The 16,487-nt window shown below is 45.7% G+C and overlaps 1 protein-coding gene across 1 annotated transcript in view; it reads right to left on the bottom strand.

Moving 5' to 3' along the window:
- Window positions 1-1,563: 1,563 nt before the first annotated feature.
- The window catches only part of vps13c (vacuolar protein sorting 13 homolog C), a 32,440-nt gene continuing 17,516 nt past the window's right edge, over window positions 1,564-16,487 (bottom strand). The window contains exons 49-84 of the mRNA XM_053428316.1: window positions 16,177-16,430; window positions 15,844-16,070; window positions 15,153-15,245; window positions 14,817-15,047; window positions 14,595-14,726; window positions 14,413-14,502; window positions 13,905-14,060; window positions 13,490-13,754; window positions 13,248-13,408; window positions 12,987-13,108; window positions 12,581-12,878; window positions 12,122-12,511; window positions 11,783-11,887; window positions 11,507-11,659; window positions 11,226-11,351; window positions 11,000-11,133; window positions 10,481-10,607; window positions 10,146-10,381; window positions 9,919-10,063; window positions 9,572-9,712; window positions 9,408-9,489; window positions 9,052-9,121; window positions 8,739-8,850; window positions 8,542-8,655; window positions 8,230-8,360; window positions 8,019-8,100; window positions 7,788-7,901; window positions 7,581-7,656; window positions 7,177-7,340; window positions 7,046-7,091; window positions 6,769-6,892; window positions 4,634-4,748; window positions 2,873-2,964; window positions 2,669-2,792; window positions 2,453-2,533; window positions 1,564-2,374 (exon numbers count right to left, since the gene is read on the bottom strand). Coding sequence (XP_053284291.1) covers window positions 2,273-2,374; window positions 2,453-2,533; window positions 2,669-2,792; window positions 2,873-2,964; window positions 4,634-4,748; window positions 6,769-6,892; window positions 7,046-7,091; window positions 7,177-7,340; window positions 7,581-7,656; window positions 7,788-7,901; window positions 8,019-8,100; window positions 8,230-8,360; window positions 8,542-8,655; window positions 8,739-8,850; window positions 9,052-9,121; window positions 9,408-9,489; window positions 9,572-9,712; window positions 9,919-10,063; window positions 10,146-10,381; window positions 10,481-10,607; window positions 11,000-11,133; window positions 11,226-11,351; window positions 11,507-11,659; window positions 11,783-11,887; window positions 12,122-12,511; window positions 12,581-12,878; window positions 12,987-13,108; window positions 13,248-13,408; window positions 13,490-13,754; window positions 13,905-14,060; window positions 14,413-14,502; window positions 14,595-14,726; window positions 14,817-15,047; window positions 15,153-15,245; window positions 15,844-16,070; window positions 16,177-16,430 — 5,215 coding nt within the window. The 3' untranslated portion in view covers window positions 1,564-2,272. The remainder of the gene's footprint in view (window positions 2,375-2,452; window positions 2,534-2,668; window positions 2,793-2,872; window positions 2,965-4,633; window positions 4,749-6,768; window positions 6,893-7,045; window positions 7,092-7,176; window positions 7,341-7,580; window positions 7,657-7,787; window positions 7,902-8,018; window positions 8,101-8,229; window positions 8,361-8,541; window positions 8,656-8,738; window positions 8,851-9,051; window positions 9,122-9,407; window positions 9,490-9,571; window positions 9,713-9,918; window positions 10,064-10,145; window positions 10,382-10,480; window positions 10,608-10,999; window positions 11,134-11,225; window positions 11,352-11,506; window positions 11,660-11,782; window positions 11,888-12,121; window positions 12,512-12,580; window positions 12,879-12,986; window positions 13,109-13,247; window positions 13,409-13,489; window positions 13,755-13,904; window positions 14,061-14,412; window positions 14,503-14,594; window positions 14,727-14,816; window positions 15,048-15,152; window positions 15,246-15,843; window positions 16,071-16,176; window positions 16,431-16,487) is intronic.

The following is a 16,487-nucleotide window of genomic DNA, read 5'->3' as shown; positions in this document are numbered from 1 at the left end:
TTAAGAGTCGGATTTATTCATGTGATGTTTAAATGATCAGAATCTCATCAGAGCCAGAAAACGTCTGTTACGCTGCTTGTTTTAAAACCAGCGAAGAAGAGTTCAAAGTGAAATCTGTCCACTCGCCGCATCTCCGTCGTTTTCTTCTTCTCCTTCGTTTATTTTAATCTTCTGTTAAATACTTTCACCGTGAAAGAGAAATGTTTAAACTGACCTTCACTCATCCGATAAAGAGTCACATGACCCTGACCTGCAGGGACGCGTCTTCACTTCCTGTCCAGGCTGAGCAGGAACAGGAAGTCATCAATCTGTTGCCATGGATATCATAAATCAGAGTGGGTTTCCGTGGAGACAGGATGAACATAGTTTATTTATCGGAGGAGACGCCAGCGATCAGCTGTTATCTGTGACAGAAGGGCGGGCTGCAGCTCATTGGTCGATACGACTCTGGACCAATCAGCAACCTTTGACTCGGTGAACCAGCACATCCTTCTGTCCTGGTCTGAATCCGTCTCACTGGGCGGAGTCCCTCGTCCCTCGTCCCTCGTCCCTCATCATCATCTTCTCGTCTTCTCATCTCAGCTGAGGTCACGAGAGTCTGTGTTCGATGTTTGACGAGCAGCTTGTGGCCTCGGACCATGATGCATCTGTCTGGTGACATCACAGAACTCAGGTCCGAGTCACAGTTTGTAAACAGTTTGTAAACTGTTGGTTAAGAGTCTGTAAACAGTTTGTAAACACTTCTACGTGTAGTAAAACAGTTAGTAAACAGGTCAGTAAACGATCTTAAACTAATTATCCGAGGTTGGAAACCTCACTCAGAGCCTGGAGGTCAAAGGTCGACTGGAGGAAGCAGGTTACCATAACGACCAAGCAGACAGGAAGCATCTGCTCGGACAATGCTTTTACTTTGGAGGATCAACTTTTAGTCTGAAAACCACCAATGATAAAATTATGTATGAGAATATTTTGGACGTAAATTTTATAATCAGTTTTTTTACTGAAAAATGTAATTTAATGTGTAATATTATTTTCAACAGTAGAGTCTAAGTCGAGTAAACTGACATCAGGTCTGTTTCTCTCTTTGAACGACCTGTTCCAGATGTTTCCAGGTCTGAACAGAGAACACTGAGGAAAATCTTCCCATGGTGCACTGGGACAACTCCCCCACCAGCCTGTCAGAGCTTCGTATAAACTGACTCAGGGTCAGTTCCCTCCGAGAAACGCCATCCAATCAGATCACACATCAGCCTGAGAACGGACCAATCAGGAAACAGCAGAAACAAGCGACATCTGGAAATCATCTTCTCCACCTTGATCCTGTTTTCATTGTTGCCATGACGACGCCCTGCAGAGCGACAGCCTCACAGTGTGTGTGTGTGTGTTGAAACCAGCTGTTACACACATTAACCCCTGTGTGTGTGTGTGTTTGTGTGGGAGGGGGGGAGGGGGGGGGGCGGTAAGATTTGCAGTCTGCTGCCTCCTGCTGGTCTGAAGTGATTTACACAGTGAAACCACAGCAGCTGGTCTCACTCTGATCACAAAGTTCACTCGTAAAGAAAATGTTAACAATCGTCTTTATAAAAATCTCTTTGGCTACAGAGCAGGTTTTTTATTTGACCTTTGATCTTCAGACGTAAACAACAACAAAGACAGAAACAGATGAAAATAAATCAAACAGTTCATAAACAAGTGGAACTGATTCTTCTCTCTGGGAAAGATTTTAGTGCAACACCTCATTTTACGGCTTCATCTTAAACACGTGACAGCGCCACCTGCTGGCAGACAGCAGGGACCAAGATAACCCACAGCCCCAAGTGGTCAAAATAATCTTATTAAAATAAAATAAAAACATTTCTCTGATGACAACAGATAAAAATATTTGATATATTTAGAATTTCCTTCCGTAACGACTTGTTTTTAAACAGGAAGTTAAACAACATTCATAATTCCTCCATTAAGTAAAGGCCCAATAACGACTGAGCTTTAATTTTTTTTATAAACAACTTCCTGTCCACTAGTGATTGGTCTAGATGTAAATGTCTCAAAACATATAAACAATAAAGTTTTATGAGGCTATTCAATTAAACCTTACTGAAAAAGTGCATAGCTCTGATTGGATGGTTCCAGATGTGTAAACAGGAAGTCAATCTGGATCTGTTTCTACACTTAAAGGCACAGCGCAACATTTCATAAAAATCCTCTTTAACATCTTATATTCAAACAAAGACAGCCGCTGACAGGAAGTGACATCCGCTGACAGGAAGTGACCTCACTGCTTGTTGTCCGGTTTCAGGAAGCGCTGTGATTTCTGTCTCGCCATTCGATGCTGCTTCTGCGCCGCCTGAGCGTCAGAAATGGCCGCTTGCAGCGCCTGTAGGTCAACATAGCATCAGAGTGAGTGAGGGGCCACAAACAGAAACAAACAAACACACACACACACACACAATACCTGAGCAGTGTTTGTGTCTCTGAGCTGAAGTTTCCTCACCGACTCCTCATCTCTCTTTGGCAACTTTAACTTCTGCTGCTCCTGATGCACACAGACACACACACACATTTATTATTTACAGTTTGTCTCAGGTTCACTTCAAGTTTGAGTTGCGGTTTATCCTAGGTTCATTTCACAGTTTATTTTGAAGGTTTATCTGAAGTTTTATTTTGGTACCCTGCAGTAGAGGTTCAGCTCAGATCCCGTCACGGCCGGAGGACGATAGAAGTTCTCAAACAAACACTCCCACTCTTTGTTAAAATGGCCGACAAAGTTGATCTCCTTCACGCACATGACTCTCCTACACAACAAAACAAAGGAGACAGTAAAACAACAATAACACAACAATGCTCGTGAGGCTTTTATTGTGGAGGTGTGTACCTGTTGGTGATGATGATGTTGGTCTTGCTGTGTCCAGGATAGAGACAGTGACGTCTGAAAACTTCTCCGTCCAGCTGTTTGATTTGTGAACGCTGGAAACAAACAGTTTAATTATTGATTTAATTTGTGTCTTTATGTTTGAACTGTGACACTGGATTCATCTGAGGCTACAACCTCCACCTAGAACAAATTCTGAGTAACTAGATGTCACTAGAATCAACTTGAATGAACTAAACTAAAACAACCAGTAACAGGAGCTAGAGTTAATTAGTGTTAGTTAGTCAGAGTTAGTAAATTGGTTATTGTTAAATGGACCTAGTTAAAGTTAGTGTTAGCTACAGCTAGTTATTTATTAGCATTAGTTGGTGTGAGTGACAATGACGACAATATTTCAGAACATCAGATTTTTTTTTTTCCTGTAGAAAAACGTTTGGTTTATTAAATCATTACTTTTTTTAAAGATTAAAGAATAAGATTTTAATGAATTCATTTAATTATTCAGTTATTTAATATAATATACACTGGTATTTACACATGATACTATTCATATTATTACTGTTTTCATTTAATATGCACAGATGTGATGTGTAATAACACATTAGGTACATTTCAATAACATCTGGAAAAATGAAGAAACTATTAAACGAGAGATGTTTGTGTTGACACATCTGAGAAAGAGAGAGTTAGTGAAGAGAGAAGTTTTATTACATCTGAGATGTAAGACAATAAGATTATACACACACACACACAAGCGCGCGCACACACACACTCCCCGAATCAGACAGAGTTTCAGTTTAACAGAAAAAACAGAGTCAGAGGTCAGAGGTCATGCTGAAAAATATCAGACACAGACGAACACAACACAGAATTATTAACAATATAGAGTATATAATATAATCCAGATAATATAGAATATAATACACTATTAAACAGTTTATACTATAACATTAATATTGTATTATAAAGTACATAATATAACATTATATAGTATATAACATGGTTATATTATGTACAATATAATAAGATATATATTTGCAGGATGAATTTAAATCTGATGTTTATAAAAATATTACTGAGATCTAAAGAAGAAACAACAATTATCACAAAGTTAAAATAATTCACACGAGCTTCTATTTTCAATAAAATAATTATAAATTAAAAAAATTTAATTAACTAAAATAGAATTTATAAATAAATACAACAGTGAAACATTTTGTCGTAAACAGAGTAAAAACAGTTTGAGGTATGAAGAGAAAATAGTTCAACATATTCAATGACTCATATTTATACAACAATATTTATATATTAATGATCACATCAGCAGAGTGAGAAATTAATCATATGATTAATAATGTTTAAAGACTCATGTACAATAAAGTTGCTCAATTCAAACCCTGTTCATTCCTCCTCCGGCTGCATGAGACACAAACACGGAAGCAGAAAAAACAAGAGGAAGAAGAAGGAGAAGAGGAAGAGGAAGAGGAAGAGGAAGAGGAAGAAACTTCGGATTAGTAATAACTGAAAAATCATTCACACAGACGACGGCTGTGACTTAAAAAACAAACACGACGTTTAGATGTTGATATTATTATGACACTATACTATTTATAATAAATATTATACATATGTATAATATTGTTATTCAGTGAATCGTTTCACGACACAAGGTTTTGTTTTCGTGAAGATTCGGTTTCAGAACATGTGATGGAGACTGACGACAGGAAGTGACATCATACTGTGAAAAAGTGAAAGTGATCAAACCTGGAAAAGATCAAAGCCCTGAGACTCCGTCAGGTCGTAAGGTCGAATGATCCCGTCCTCCCGGATCAGACGCACCGGGCGAAGTCTGGTCACTTCCTCTGTTGACTCTGCCACTCTGCGTGCACACACACACACAGACACACAAACACACAAACAGACACAGACACACACACAGGTCAGCTATGTGTTTTTAAAGCAGCTCGCAACTTCACCTGTGAAACTGAGTCTTTCAAAAACCTGACCCTGGATCAGTTTCTGTGTTTGAGTCACGTCATGTGATTAAAACTGAGTTAATCAGATCGATTCATCTGACTCTGGATCATTCAGTAAATTAATCAGACTGAAGAAACTGACTCATGATCAGTGGGCGAGTTAATAAGATTAAAGAAACTGACTCAGGATCAGTGTGCGAGTTAATAAGGTTAAAGAAACTGACTCAGGATCAGTGTGCGAGTTAATAAGGTTAAAGAAACTGACTCAGGATCAGTGTGCGAGTTAATAAGGTTAAAGAAACTGACTCAGGATCAGTGTGCGAGTTAATAAGGTTAAAGAAACTGACTCAGGATCAGTGTGCGAGTTAATAAGGTTAAAGAAACTGACTCAGGATCAGTGTGCGAGTTAATAAGGTTAAAGAAACTGACTCAGGATCAGTGTGCGAGTTAATAAGGTTAAAGAAACTGACTCAGGATCAGTGGGCGAGTTAATAAGGTTAAAGAAACTGACTCAGGATCAGTGGGCGAGTTGATCAGGTTGAACCTGACGCAGCCTCATAGATGCACATGATGCTCTTTAAGAATCGATGTCTCACCTCTTTTGACCTCTACAGTGACGGCATGAAACATAACGATCAACAGGTTATAATGAACTGACTGATGAGTCACATGACAGATGGATCACTGAGGCTGCTGGGAAATGTAGGAACACAGGCAGGTTGTCGAGCCGTCACACCTCAGTGTTTCCTGACTAAATACTAACTATAAGTATCTCTGTGTGTGTATTAGTGTACGGATACTAAATTCTAAAACATGAATCATTATTTACGTATTCATTAGTTTTTAAATGATCTACATGTCTTTAAGTTCTTCTGTTTATTTACTGATATTTGTAACTACAAATATTAACATCTGATTGTTGTCCTTACTGTCTTTTATATGATGCATGCATTCACACAAGTATTTAAATGTTTTGAATATTTTAACATTCGATTTAATTTCAAATATAAATTAATATTTGTAAATATTGACATGTTCTTTCATGTTGTCAATTATTTGTAGAATTTAGTCGCCAAGCAGTTTAAAAAAATAAACAAACAAACAAACAAACAAACACTGGGGCTGTTCGTGTTTCTCAGAATCATCAGTTTCAACCAAACTCAGCAGAACCATGTGATCATTCAATCAGCCAATCAGCCAATCCCTGAGGAGGGGACAGGCAGTGCAGAGGGGATTCTGGGTAAGCTCATCAGGTGATGACTCATGATTATGAAAACGTATCACTGGATTAGCAGCTGGTCGTTGGTTTGTGGGAAACATGAATCAGGAAGTGAAGCGGGACGGCGACTCTCCTCAGAGGCGTGGCCTCTTGACTCATGATGCCGCAACAGGCTGGGGCGGGGCTTATAGTGGGCGGGGCTTGTGGCAGTGATAGAAGAGGAAGTGGCATGAGTCTGGAAACGATGGATGGAGATTATTTGCGACACGATGCACAAACTCACCGTCCGTCCGCTGCACAACAACATGCAAACATTTAAAGATGTCGGTTAAAGCTCGTCTCCTTCAACTCGCTGCTCTTATCGGCCTCATCAGCCAATCAGAGTCAACGATGATATTCACAGACCCGCTCCCAACCACAGCAGAATATCTATTTTTTTAATTTAGACGTTCACAACGTCAGACAAGCAGGAAGTGAAGGAGCTGAGCTTTAACACATTTCATGTAAAATACTCAAAACAAAAACCACAAGAAGAAAAAGAAGAAAACTCCGGAGAGAAACGACAAGAGACGGAAACAAAAACAGAAAATGTGAAAATTAGTGAACAGAAGAACAGAGACAACAATCGTTGTGACGCACACAAACAACACAGGAAGTTCATCGACAAACAAAACACAGCCACCCGAGCTGAGCGGCTGTCGTACCTCTGGATGCCCTGGAAGGTGCTGCTCGCCATGTCCACGATGCCGCCTGTCGGCCGCGCGACCACGCCCACCAAACCTTTACCGATTCCTTTAAAGAAGCCGGCGGCGCCCTCCTTCTTCGCCCCTGAAAAGTCACATGACACCAGCGGAGGTCAGAGTTCAACCTGAGATCTGAGTCACGTGATCATGACGAGAGGAAACTGATGTTTTCCATCTTCAGTCACTTCAGTAAATTTCATGAATTTAACTTCAGGCGTAGAATCAGAGAAACTTTCACCTTCCACAGGTTTGGTGACGATGCCGGTGAATCCACCCACGACTCCCTGCAGAGAGACAATTGGTTACTTGGTCTCGTCGGCCAATGAGCTGCCGCCTGACGATGACATCACATCTGAACAAACTCGTTACCTTCAACAGTCCTTTTCCTCCTTTAGCCAAACTCGCTCCGAAGTCTTTGGACGGCCGGTTCATCTCCTCTCGCCGTTTCTGTTGATACTCTTTATCCATCGTGATGGCAGCCAGACCTTTACCCACCGAGCCCGTGATCCTGGACACCATCCCTGCAGCTCCCCCTGCAGGACGGGAGGAGACAGACGGCTGATGACAGGAACCACAGAGCGGTCATGTGATCACACAGATTCATTATCCGTGTGTGATTAAGACTAAAAGTCACTGATTCAAATGTTTGTTATTTCTCTTTATCGTGGTCATCAGACACTGAATCAGGTGACATCACCGGACGCCACAGCAACATTAACACAGAGTCGTTTTCCCACCGGTGAAACACTGGAGCTAGTTTTTCAGTTTCTTACCGACAGTGTGACCCAACAGGCTGCGAACGCCGATCACTAAACCTTCAGCAAACTCCTCTGGACCCTGAACGGCTCCCTGAGCAACACACAGAATACACACGTGATACAAAACCACATCATAAAACAAATAAACACACAATGAGGTCGTATGATCAGTGAACTCAGAACATTAGAGAGGTTATATCAGAGTTCCAGTCTCTACGTTACCTGGATAGGTTCGTAGAAGAAGGCCTCCACTCCCTCAGACAGACCTCGGATCAGTCCGAACGGATTTCCCAAGACGTCCAGACCCAGAACCAGAACGTACATCTGCCTCAGGAACTGCAGCCACAAAGAAACATGTTTCAAATAAGAGCTTTTCTCACGTGAAGAAGACTTCAGCAGAACAAGCAGAAGGTGTCTTCAGCGTGTGGACAGACGGAGACGTGGAGACGTTACCTGCTCGGTGTAGTGTCGGACCACGGCCCACATCAGCTTCTCTCTGCGGTAGAACTGAAACTTCACCTCGAAGAATGCCAGTCTGTCAGGGAGAGACAACCAATCAGCAACCAGCACATCAGACCAGACAGGAAGTCAGACATTTTCTTTCAGAAGTTTGATCATTGTTATTGTGTAACGTTGAGACTGAGAACAGAAGAAAGTTTCTCACTTGAAGATGAGGTCGTCGACGTCCGTCAGCGAAGCTCCGAGACTTTTCAACAACAAGTTCAGAGACTGAACAGCTGCTGGTTCCTGAGAGACATCGTCCCCGCTGGAGCCCAGAGACAGACTGAGGTGGAGCTGGAGCATAAACAAACAAACAAATAAACAAACAGGAAACTGGAATATAAACAACAATCTCCTGAAATAGATCAAATATATTAAAACACCAACATGGATCATATTTTTGACTAAAGTGAGAAACTTTGACTCTGATCTTCACAGAAAGCTTGAGGGTAAAGAGTAAGTGAGGTCTCCTCACCTTGATGGGGGAGATGTGGAAATGTTCGAAGAAGCTCAGTCCCGACGTGTCGCTGAGCGAAGCCTCCATCAGCTCGGCCTGCAGCAGCTGCAGATCTCTGTCCAGCAGCCGGGACTGAAACACAAAGCCTCATGTTAACCTCTGTGTGCTGCTCCTGTGTCAGGGAGTTGAACCGTCAACCTGCTGCCGAGCTCTACCTTCTGCTTGTTGGCCTGGGGGTCAGCAGCTGGAGCAAATAGAGCCAAGATGGCTCCTAGGAAACCCTGATCCAGCTTCACCGCCATCTCCTGAACCAGAGCCATGAAATACCTGAAGAACAGACATTAGAAACTGTCATATAATAATAATGTTAAAGATAATAATAATAATGAATAGGGTTAGCATTCAGAATGTAGGATCCGGGGATCGACCCACCGACCCTGCGGTCAGTGGACGACCCGCTTGACCTCCGGAACAGTGATGAAATACAACAGAGACTGAGCCTCAAGGTTAAACCTGCTGGACACTCACTTGAACTGCATGACGTTACTGTGCTGGTTGAACCTGGTGATGATGGACACGTCGATGAACGGCTTCGGCTCTGAGACGACAGGAGGAAGAGACTCAGAACTCATAACTCATAACTCTGACCTCTGACCCCTGACCTCTGACCTCTGACCTCACACGGTCACAACGACAGACTCAGACCAAACTGAACAAGACGTCTGATTATTATTCTGTTTGATTCTTAAGTGAAACCTGATGATGAATATTGATGCTTCAGCTTAAACAAACAGATTTTGAGGATTTATTTGTTCTGTTCTAATTAAAAAATAATAATCTGAGTTTAAATCTGATAATAATCTGCAGAGTCGATGTTTCCTCACCTGAATCAAGAGCGATGGATTTTGGAGGAGAAACTGGATGAAAGACGATCGGGAAGATCGCACCAGGAAGCTGATTATCCACCTGTACACAGACACATGTCAGAGTGTGTGTTCAGTTTGTGTGTGTTTGTGTGTGTTCAGTTTGTGTGTCAAATAGTGTGTACCTGTAACCAGTGCAGCTGAGCTCTCAGGCTGCGTTGATGCAGCGACTGTTTGTACTCCACCTGGATCCCAGACAGGAAGTTCCTCCTCACCTGACAGGAAATCGGCTGACGCATCATCATGATGGCGCTGCTGAGGTTCACCTGACAACAAGTGACATCACAGCATCTCAGTCAGCTGATTGGACAAAAGACTGAAGTGTGTGTTACAGTCTGATCATAAACATCAGGAGAAGTTTCAGATCGAAATCACTTCCTCTCATCAGAACTCTGAACTAAAGATCGTTAAAGGTTTAGACATGAGGGTTGTAACGTTATAGTGATCTGTGATAGACACGTTGACCTCTGACCTCCAGGCTGCTCTCCAGTCGGACCCAGCCTCCCTCTGTCTTGCTGCTCAGCTGACTCTGGTACAGTTTCTCCAGAAGGTTGATGTTTTTCTGACTGAACGGTTTCCAACGATTCTTCGGCTTCATCTCCCAAACAACGCCCGAGCTGTACGACAACAGAGAGAGTCAACAACAACAAACACACAACTCAGTGGGTCAGTGATAACCAGTGATAAACCAGCTCGAACCTGGTGATGCCAACGTAAGCGATCTCCTGTTGATTGGTGTTGTTGATGAGAGACAGTCCGAGGTTCTGCAGAGACACTTTCACTTCCTGTTGAAACTGCTCCAGCTCCTCGGCCTGACGAGCCTTCGACACCACAGCCACGTCCTCGGTGAACAGCACCACCCGCTGCCGTCCGTCCAGGAAGGACACCCAGTGGACCTGGGACAGGCTGTCGTAGGAGAACTGACCCACATCGTCCTGAGGAACACAATCATACAGAAATACTGTCGTTTCAGTCTCTGGTTAAAATATAACAACTTTAAAATGCAGCCGAGTGTCTGGTGGTGTGATTCAGACCTTCAGCAGGTCCAGTTCTCCTGAATGCTCCATGCAGCTCCAGCTGAGGGTTCGGACGCCCGCCGGGTCGTCCCACACAAACCGCCGCGCCTGACCCGGTTTCAGCTCATGAGCCACCGTCGAGCCGCTGAGGAACAGAAAGGTGGTAGTTAGATTCCCGTCAAAGAGACATCTTTGAATTTCATCCCAGAATTTCTGCAGAATGAAATGTGAGTCGCTCAAAAAGCTTCTGTGTTTTTAATAATGTTCCTGTGTCGTGGAGTAAAATCACAACCTGCATCATCTTTAAGTCGACAACATTATACAACATCGTGAATATTATTACACTTGTGATCTGTGATGACGGACGACTCACATACAACTTAAATAACCTTGTGTTAGTGTTGCCTTAGTGAACACTAACTACGTCTGAATGTGACGCAATGAATGAAGCTGGCACCAGAACCCCCGAGGACATCATACGCAGCGAGGCTAGGTGTTTTGTGTGCACCTGTGTGTGTGTGTGTGTTGACCTCTGACCTCTGTCTGAAGCTGATGGTGACCCAGGGTGTGTGGTTGATCATCAGGGCAGGAGCGGCTCCATCATAATAATCAGTGAAGCTTATCACAGTTGAGTGATCGGAGATGCTGACGTCCACGATGATTCCAACACACTGACAACAACAAAAAACACACACACACACATATATATAAACCTGACCACTGAGGAGAAATGGACTGCTGTGATTGGCTCAGGGGAACTGACCATGTCCAGGCTCATCAGCGTGCCACTGTCCTGTCGGTTGAAGAACAGAAACTTGGAGGCGGATTCAGATCCGACCACACGGACGCACAACTTCCCAGAGGGGTTCTCCGGCCACAGGGGGAGGCACTGCAACACAACAACACAACACAACCTGTAACTCATCTGATTGGTCAGTAGTTGAGCTGTTGATGCTTAGAGAAGGTGGTTCCTAAACTAAGGGAACCACCTTCCTCTGACCCAGCTCTGTGATTGGACGGTTCTCTGGTTGTGAGGAGACTCACCTCTGTGGAGGAGATGTAGTGCCACCTGGTGGACGTGGGGAGGACCTCTCCCACTTCCAGCTCGTAGGAAGACTTGTTGACGAGAGTGAAGAACGGACTCATGGTGACGATCCTCGTCAGGTTGAAGCTGCTCAGCTGGATACTGACGCCCACCTGACACACGGTAACCAATCAGAAACCAGCACCAGTAACCAGCACTAGTGACTAAGAGACAAAGACAAATCCTGGTTTGTCATTGGTTAAAAATACCAGAGGTCAAGTTTAAACAGAAGTTACCAGAAAGTCCATGTTGTCGTTAGGACAACGGACACAACCGTAACTTCCCACGGTGTCGAGGGAGAAACCATCAGACCAGGAGCTGGTGGAGACAGAGAGCTGCAGCTGCAACACACAACACAAACACACAACACAAACACACAACACAAAATAAACACAATGAGCTGAACGCCTGCGTGTGCTGGTGAGTGAGACAGGATTCAAATGTATTATTCTCGTTAAGTATTAATCAAAGCACTAAGTATTGATCATTTATTTGTTCTAGCTGTTTACTGAGCACAAGAGAGAAGAGTCTGATGGAGTGTCCAGGGTTCATCCTCTGAGGAGCAGGAGCCTCACCTTGCTCTTACTGAACACAGTCTTCTTCCTGAAGGAGAACAGGACGATGTCCCTGAAGTCCGCCGGGTGCTTGACGCTGACGTCCTCGGCTCGGTACTGCAGCACGCGAGACGTCTTGTTGATGATCCAGTACGGGCTGAAGAGCGACAGCAGCAGCGTGCTCGTGGTCCTCGTCACGTGCACGCTCACGTCCACCGTCAGGCTGCCGTCCGAGTCGCAGGTGAGAGTCAGGTTGAAGAACTCCGGCATGTCTTGCCTGATGCGGACGTGTCCGTGCCAGTCGCGACCCTGATACCTCATCAGCACCAGAGACATGATCTCACCTGAGACACGAGCGTTCAGGAGGTCGGAGGTTCCACCTTCCTGAAGCTCGTACGAGTCCGCGGAGCTCTGAGAAGACAGATCAGATCAGACCAGATTGTATCAAACCACATCAGAAGCAGGAGGAAGCTGTCGTACCTCCATCATGTAGCGGAGCGTGTAGGGCAGCAGGTTGCGCAGCGTGGCCACCGGGTGGAGGTGGACGATGTAGGCCGGGTCCCAGTCGTCCTCTCCGTGGCTGGCGATGTGTCTCAGGTCGTCTGGGACGGCCAGCGTGGTGACCATGAGCGGCAGCAGGCTGCTGTCCGCCGCAGGACACTGCAGCAGTGAACGCACCTCGGAGCTGCGGTGGACCTGCTCCTTCCAGGACACGCAGGTGGAGGACGCACCGTACTGTCCATCGAGTGGACCGGCTGGACGGACAAACAGCTGACACCTGGAGGACAGACGGAGGTTAGACACCAGCGCTGCAGCCAAAACAAACAGAATGAAGAATATAGATGGAAGTCGCTCCGTTGTGTAACTGGGTGCACTGGGAGTCTACCTGTATGTTTCTAGTGCAACATGAAACTCTGTCCCCGGCTCGGCCTGTCCCACTTGCTCCAGGCCGCGGGACGCTGGACAGTACCTCAGGACGGTGAACGGCACAGAGAAGTGATTTTTGATCTGAAAAGACAAACAGTGTAAAGACGTTGTGCTGCTGCGGAGACGCTCTAGACGCTCTGGACGCTCTGGACGCTGTGGACCCTCTGGATGCTCTGGACGCTCTGGACGCTCTGGACCGTGAGGACAGTTTGATTCTCACCTGCAGCGGCGAGCGGATGGTGACGACCTTGTTTCCCTCGGCGGCGTCGATCTGCAGCAGAACAGAAACCGCCTCCTGCAGCATCGGACCGCGGACGTTGTAGAGACGACGACCTGGTTTGTCCACGGCCACGCTGGTGATCTCGCTGTACCCGCTGGGAACTGCACAATCACACACACGTGTTTATTACATGTAACAGAAACAAGAGCCATGTGGGAGCAGGTCACGTGACCAGGTCTGACCTATGGTGAGGTGGAACAGGCAGCTCTCCTGCCGCTGCAGCGCCGACAGTTTCCCTCGTGAGGACGGACGGAACATGGCGTGCTCCAGGTCCACGCTCTGATCCACCGCCAGCTCGTGAAGTTTCCCCTGTGATGATACTCCCACCAGCCTGAGGGTGGCGCTGTGCTGCACGATGAGAGGGATCCCCAGACAGTTCCTGATGGTGAAGGGGGCCTTCTCCTTCAGATACGGGTCAAAAGTGGAGGCCGTGCCCTCAGAGAATGCCTGATCAATAAAACACCAGAGATTAAGTTTACCTACAAGTTAATTAAGTTAATCTACAAGTGAAACATGTCGATCTATAACTTAATCTATAAATGAATGTAGTGATTTCACTTCACAGATCACTGAACATGATGTGATGTGATGTGAGACCTTGGTGAGGTTGTGGAAGACGTTGAGGCTGCTCTGGGACACGGTGACGTTCATGGTGTCTTTGGAGCAGATGTGAATCGCTGTTCGAGGTTCAGGAAGAATCACAAAGTCGTCTCCATGAACTGGACTCTTGTCCTGCAGCAGGTTGTTCTTCATCTTCAGACACACAAACGGATCATCACAGATTATCAGATTATCACAGGTCCTCACAGATTATCACAGATTATCAGAGGTCATCACAGGTCATCACAGATTATCTGGTCTGTTTGATGTGAGGGTGAAATCAGGGCCGTGCCTCTCAGAGAAGGAAACAGGATGTGGTAAGTGATGAGTTCAGTTCAGGAGGTTGTAATCCTCATGTTATGTCTGTTTGTGTCAGAACATCTCAGCATCTCACTGGATTCACTGGAAACTCTAACTAGAGGCTTCACAACTGGGAAAGGATGATGCAGATGAAGAGGTGTTGATCTGAAGCTGGACCTCTTCACCAGAGAACTCATCAGTTTACCTCCAGCTCCAGGTTCCATCTCCTGCTGCCGCCGTCGACTCGTTCGATCAGAGGCTCCCACACGGCGTGGATCTCATTGAAGTAGTTCACCTGCAGATACCACATGTGTCACATGACATCAGTCACTGAAGGTGAGTTTGATACTGATGGTTCAGGCTCCAGCGTGAAGCAGCGGTTCTCACCTCCAGCGTCATGTTGGCTTTCAGCTGCAGCAGAGAAGACCAGTTTTTGGCCGATCCGCTGAAGGAGGACTCGGCCAGCAGCAGAGGGACGGTCTGGTGACCCAGCCCAGACTCCAGAGTCACCTGCACCACCTGCGGATCAAACACCACCTCGTCAGCCATTAACAGTTCTGACTTTGGTTTCCTGTTCTAACGGTTTGGAGGCGTGAGAGGTCATCGCACCTTGACCTCTGCGGCAAAGCTCTCTCCCTGGTTGCGCCCGTCGGGCTCTGTGAAGCTCTCGGTGACCTCGATGGCCTGGTCCACTCCCAGGAACCAGTAGTTACAGTCATAGATGTTCATGACTGACCACAGGTCAGTGACTCCCACCGCGTCTGGACTCTGCTCGTCAGGCTGCTTCGGCGTCATGGCGGCAGTGATGGTCATCACCGTGTTGATGATGAACGGAGAGATCTGAGCGGAGAACGAGGACGATCAGTTTCTTACTCTTTTGATTTCTATAACAAACCGGTGATGCTCTACAAAGACGTCTCATAATCAGTGAGTGGACGGACGCACCTTGACGATGACTTCCTCCACCGTCACTGAGCCGCTCAGCGGTCGGTTGGGGTGAGTTCTGGTTTCCAAAACCACGGAGCAGGGTTTCAACACCTGTGGGACAGAGTGGGACAGACATGTCAACGAGCAGGTGAGGACAGATAGAGAGATAGATATATAGATAGATAGATAGATAGATAGATGGATAGATAGATGGATAGATAGATGGATAGATAGATGGATAGATAGATAGATGGATACTTTATTAATCCTGTGGGAAATTCAGATCATCCAGTAGCTTGTACACTTAAACACATCACTGACATACAAACATAAATCACATAAATCACATACTGAGAACATATTTACAGATACAGGAATGCAATGATGTGATTGTGTCAGTGTCCAGTAGGAAAGTGTTATTCTGCTGCTGAGTAGATAGTACACTAAAATATATATATATATATATATATATATATATAAAAACAACAATACAAAAAAATATATAAATAAATAAGAATATGTAGTGGTAAAGTCTGTGCATGGGGCCAGTAGAGCCAGTAAAGGGACGGACAGTGGGTTGGTATATAATAATGAGAAGAGTAGAGAACGCTTTGATCCTTTTGATCCAAATATAAAGAAACAACACAACAAACTGTCCCTCTGTCCGTCAGCAGTAATCGATGTGAGTGTCAGGGTCATGTGATCTTACGGTGGTGACGGCTTTGCCCGCCTCGTTTCTGATGAACGGACACGCGAGGACCTTCAGCTCCCTCAGGTTTGTCTTCATGTTCTGGGATCTGTCGCCTTCGAGCTGGAGGTTGAAGTCGCACTGAAAGGAGGCCACCAGGGCGGGGGCGTCGGCCTTCATCAGGCTGGCCACGAACACCACCTCCGGGTCCACGACCACCGCCCGCAGACGGGTCCGGACCGCGCCGGCTGCAGAGGGACGGAGGTTTTAGAGCCGGGTGAAGCTTTGTGGGTTGGTTTTGATTCTACTGTGCATTTCTCTCCACATCATTGAGTGTGTGTCTCTGGGTCTTACCGGTCTTGGTGTCGGCTCGGGGCTCTGCAGTCTGTCTCAGCACCAGTCTGTCCCCTGGTGCTGAGGCGCTGGTCAGAGCTGAATCCTGTGGCAGAGCCTGCAGGAAGAAATCTGCCACGGCCATGAGGAACTCCACGCTGACACACACGTAGAGCTTCTGCAGAACCGCCACCACCTCCCGCTGGGCGGCGCTCTGCCGGTACGTCACGTCGATCATCGTCTCCGAGCTCCTCTCGTCCCTCCGTCTCACCATGCTGCAAACAACATGTACATATATCATCACGCAGAGGAGTCACTGTGATCACTGTTCA

The sequence above is a fragment of the Pleuronectes platessa genome, chromosome 1, assembly GCF_947347685.1.
Source record: "Pleuronectes platessa chromosome 1, fPlePla1.1, whole genome shotgun sequence".
In the NCBI taxonomy this organism is placed as follows: domain Eukaryota; kingdom Metazoa; phylum Chordata; class Actinopteri; order Pleuronectiformes; family Pleuronectidae; genus Pleuronectes; species Pleuronectes platessa.
This window is presented reverse-complemented; position numbering and strand designations above follow the sequence as displayed.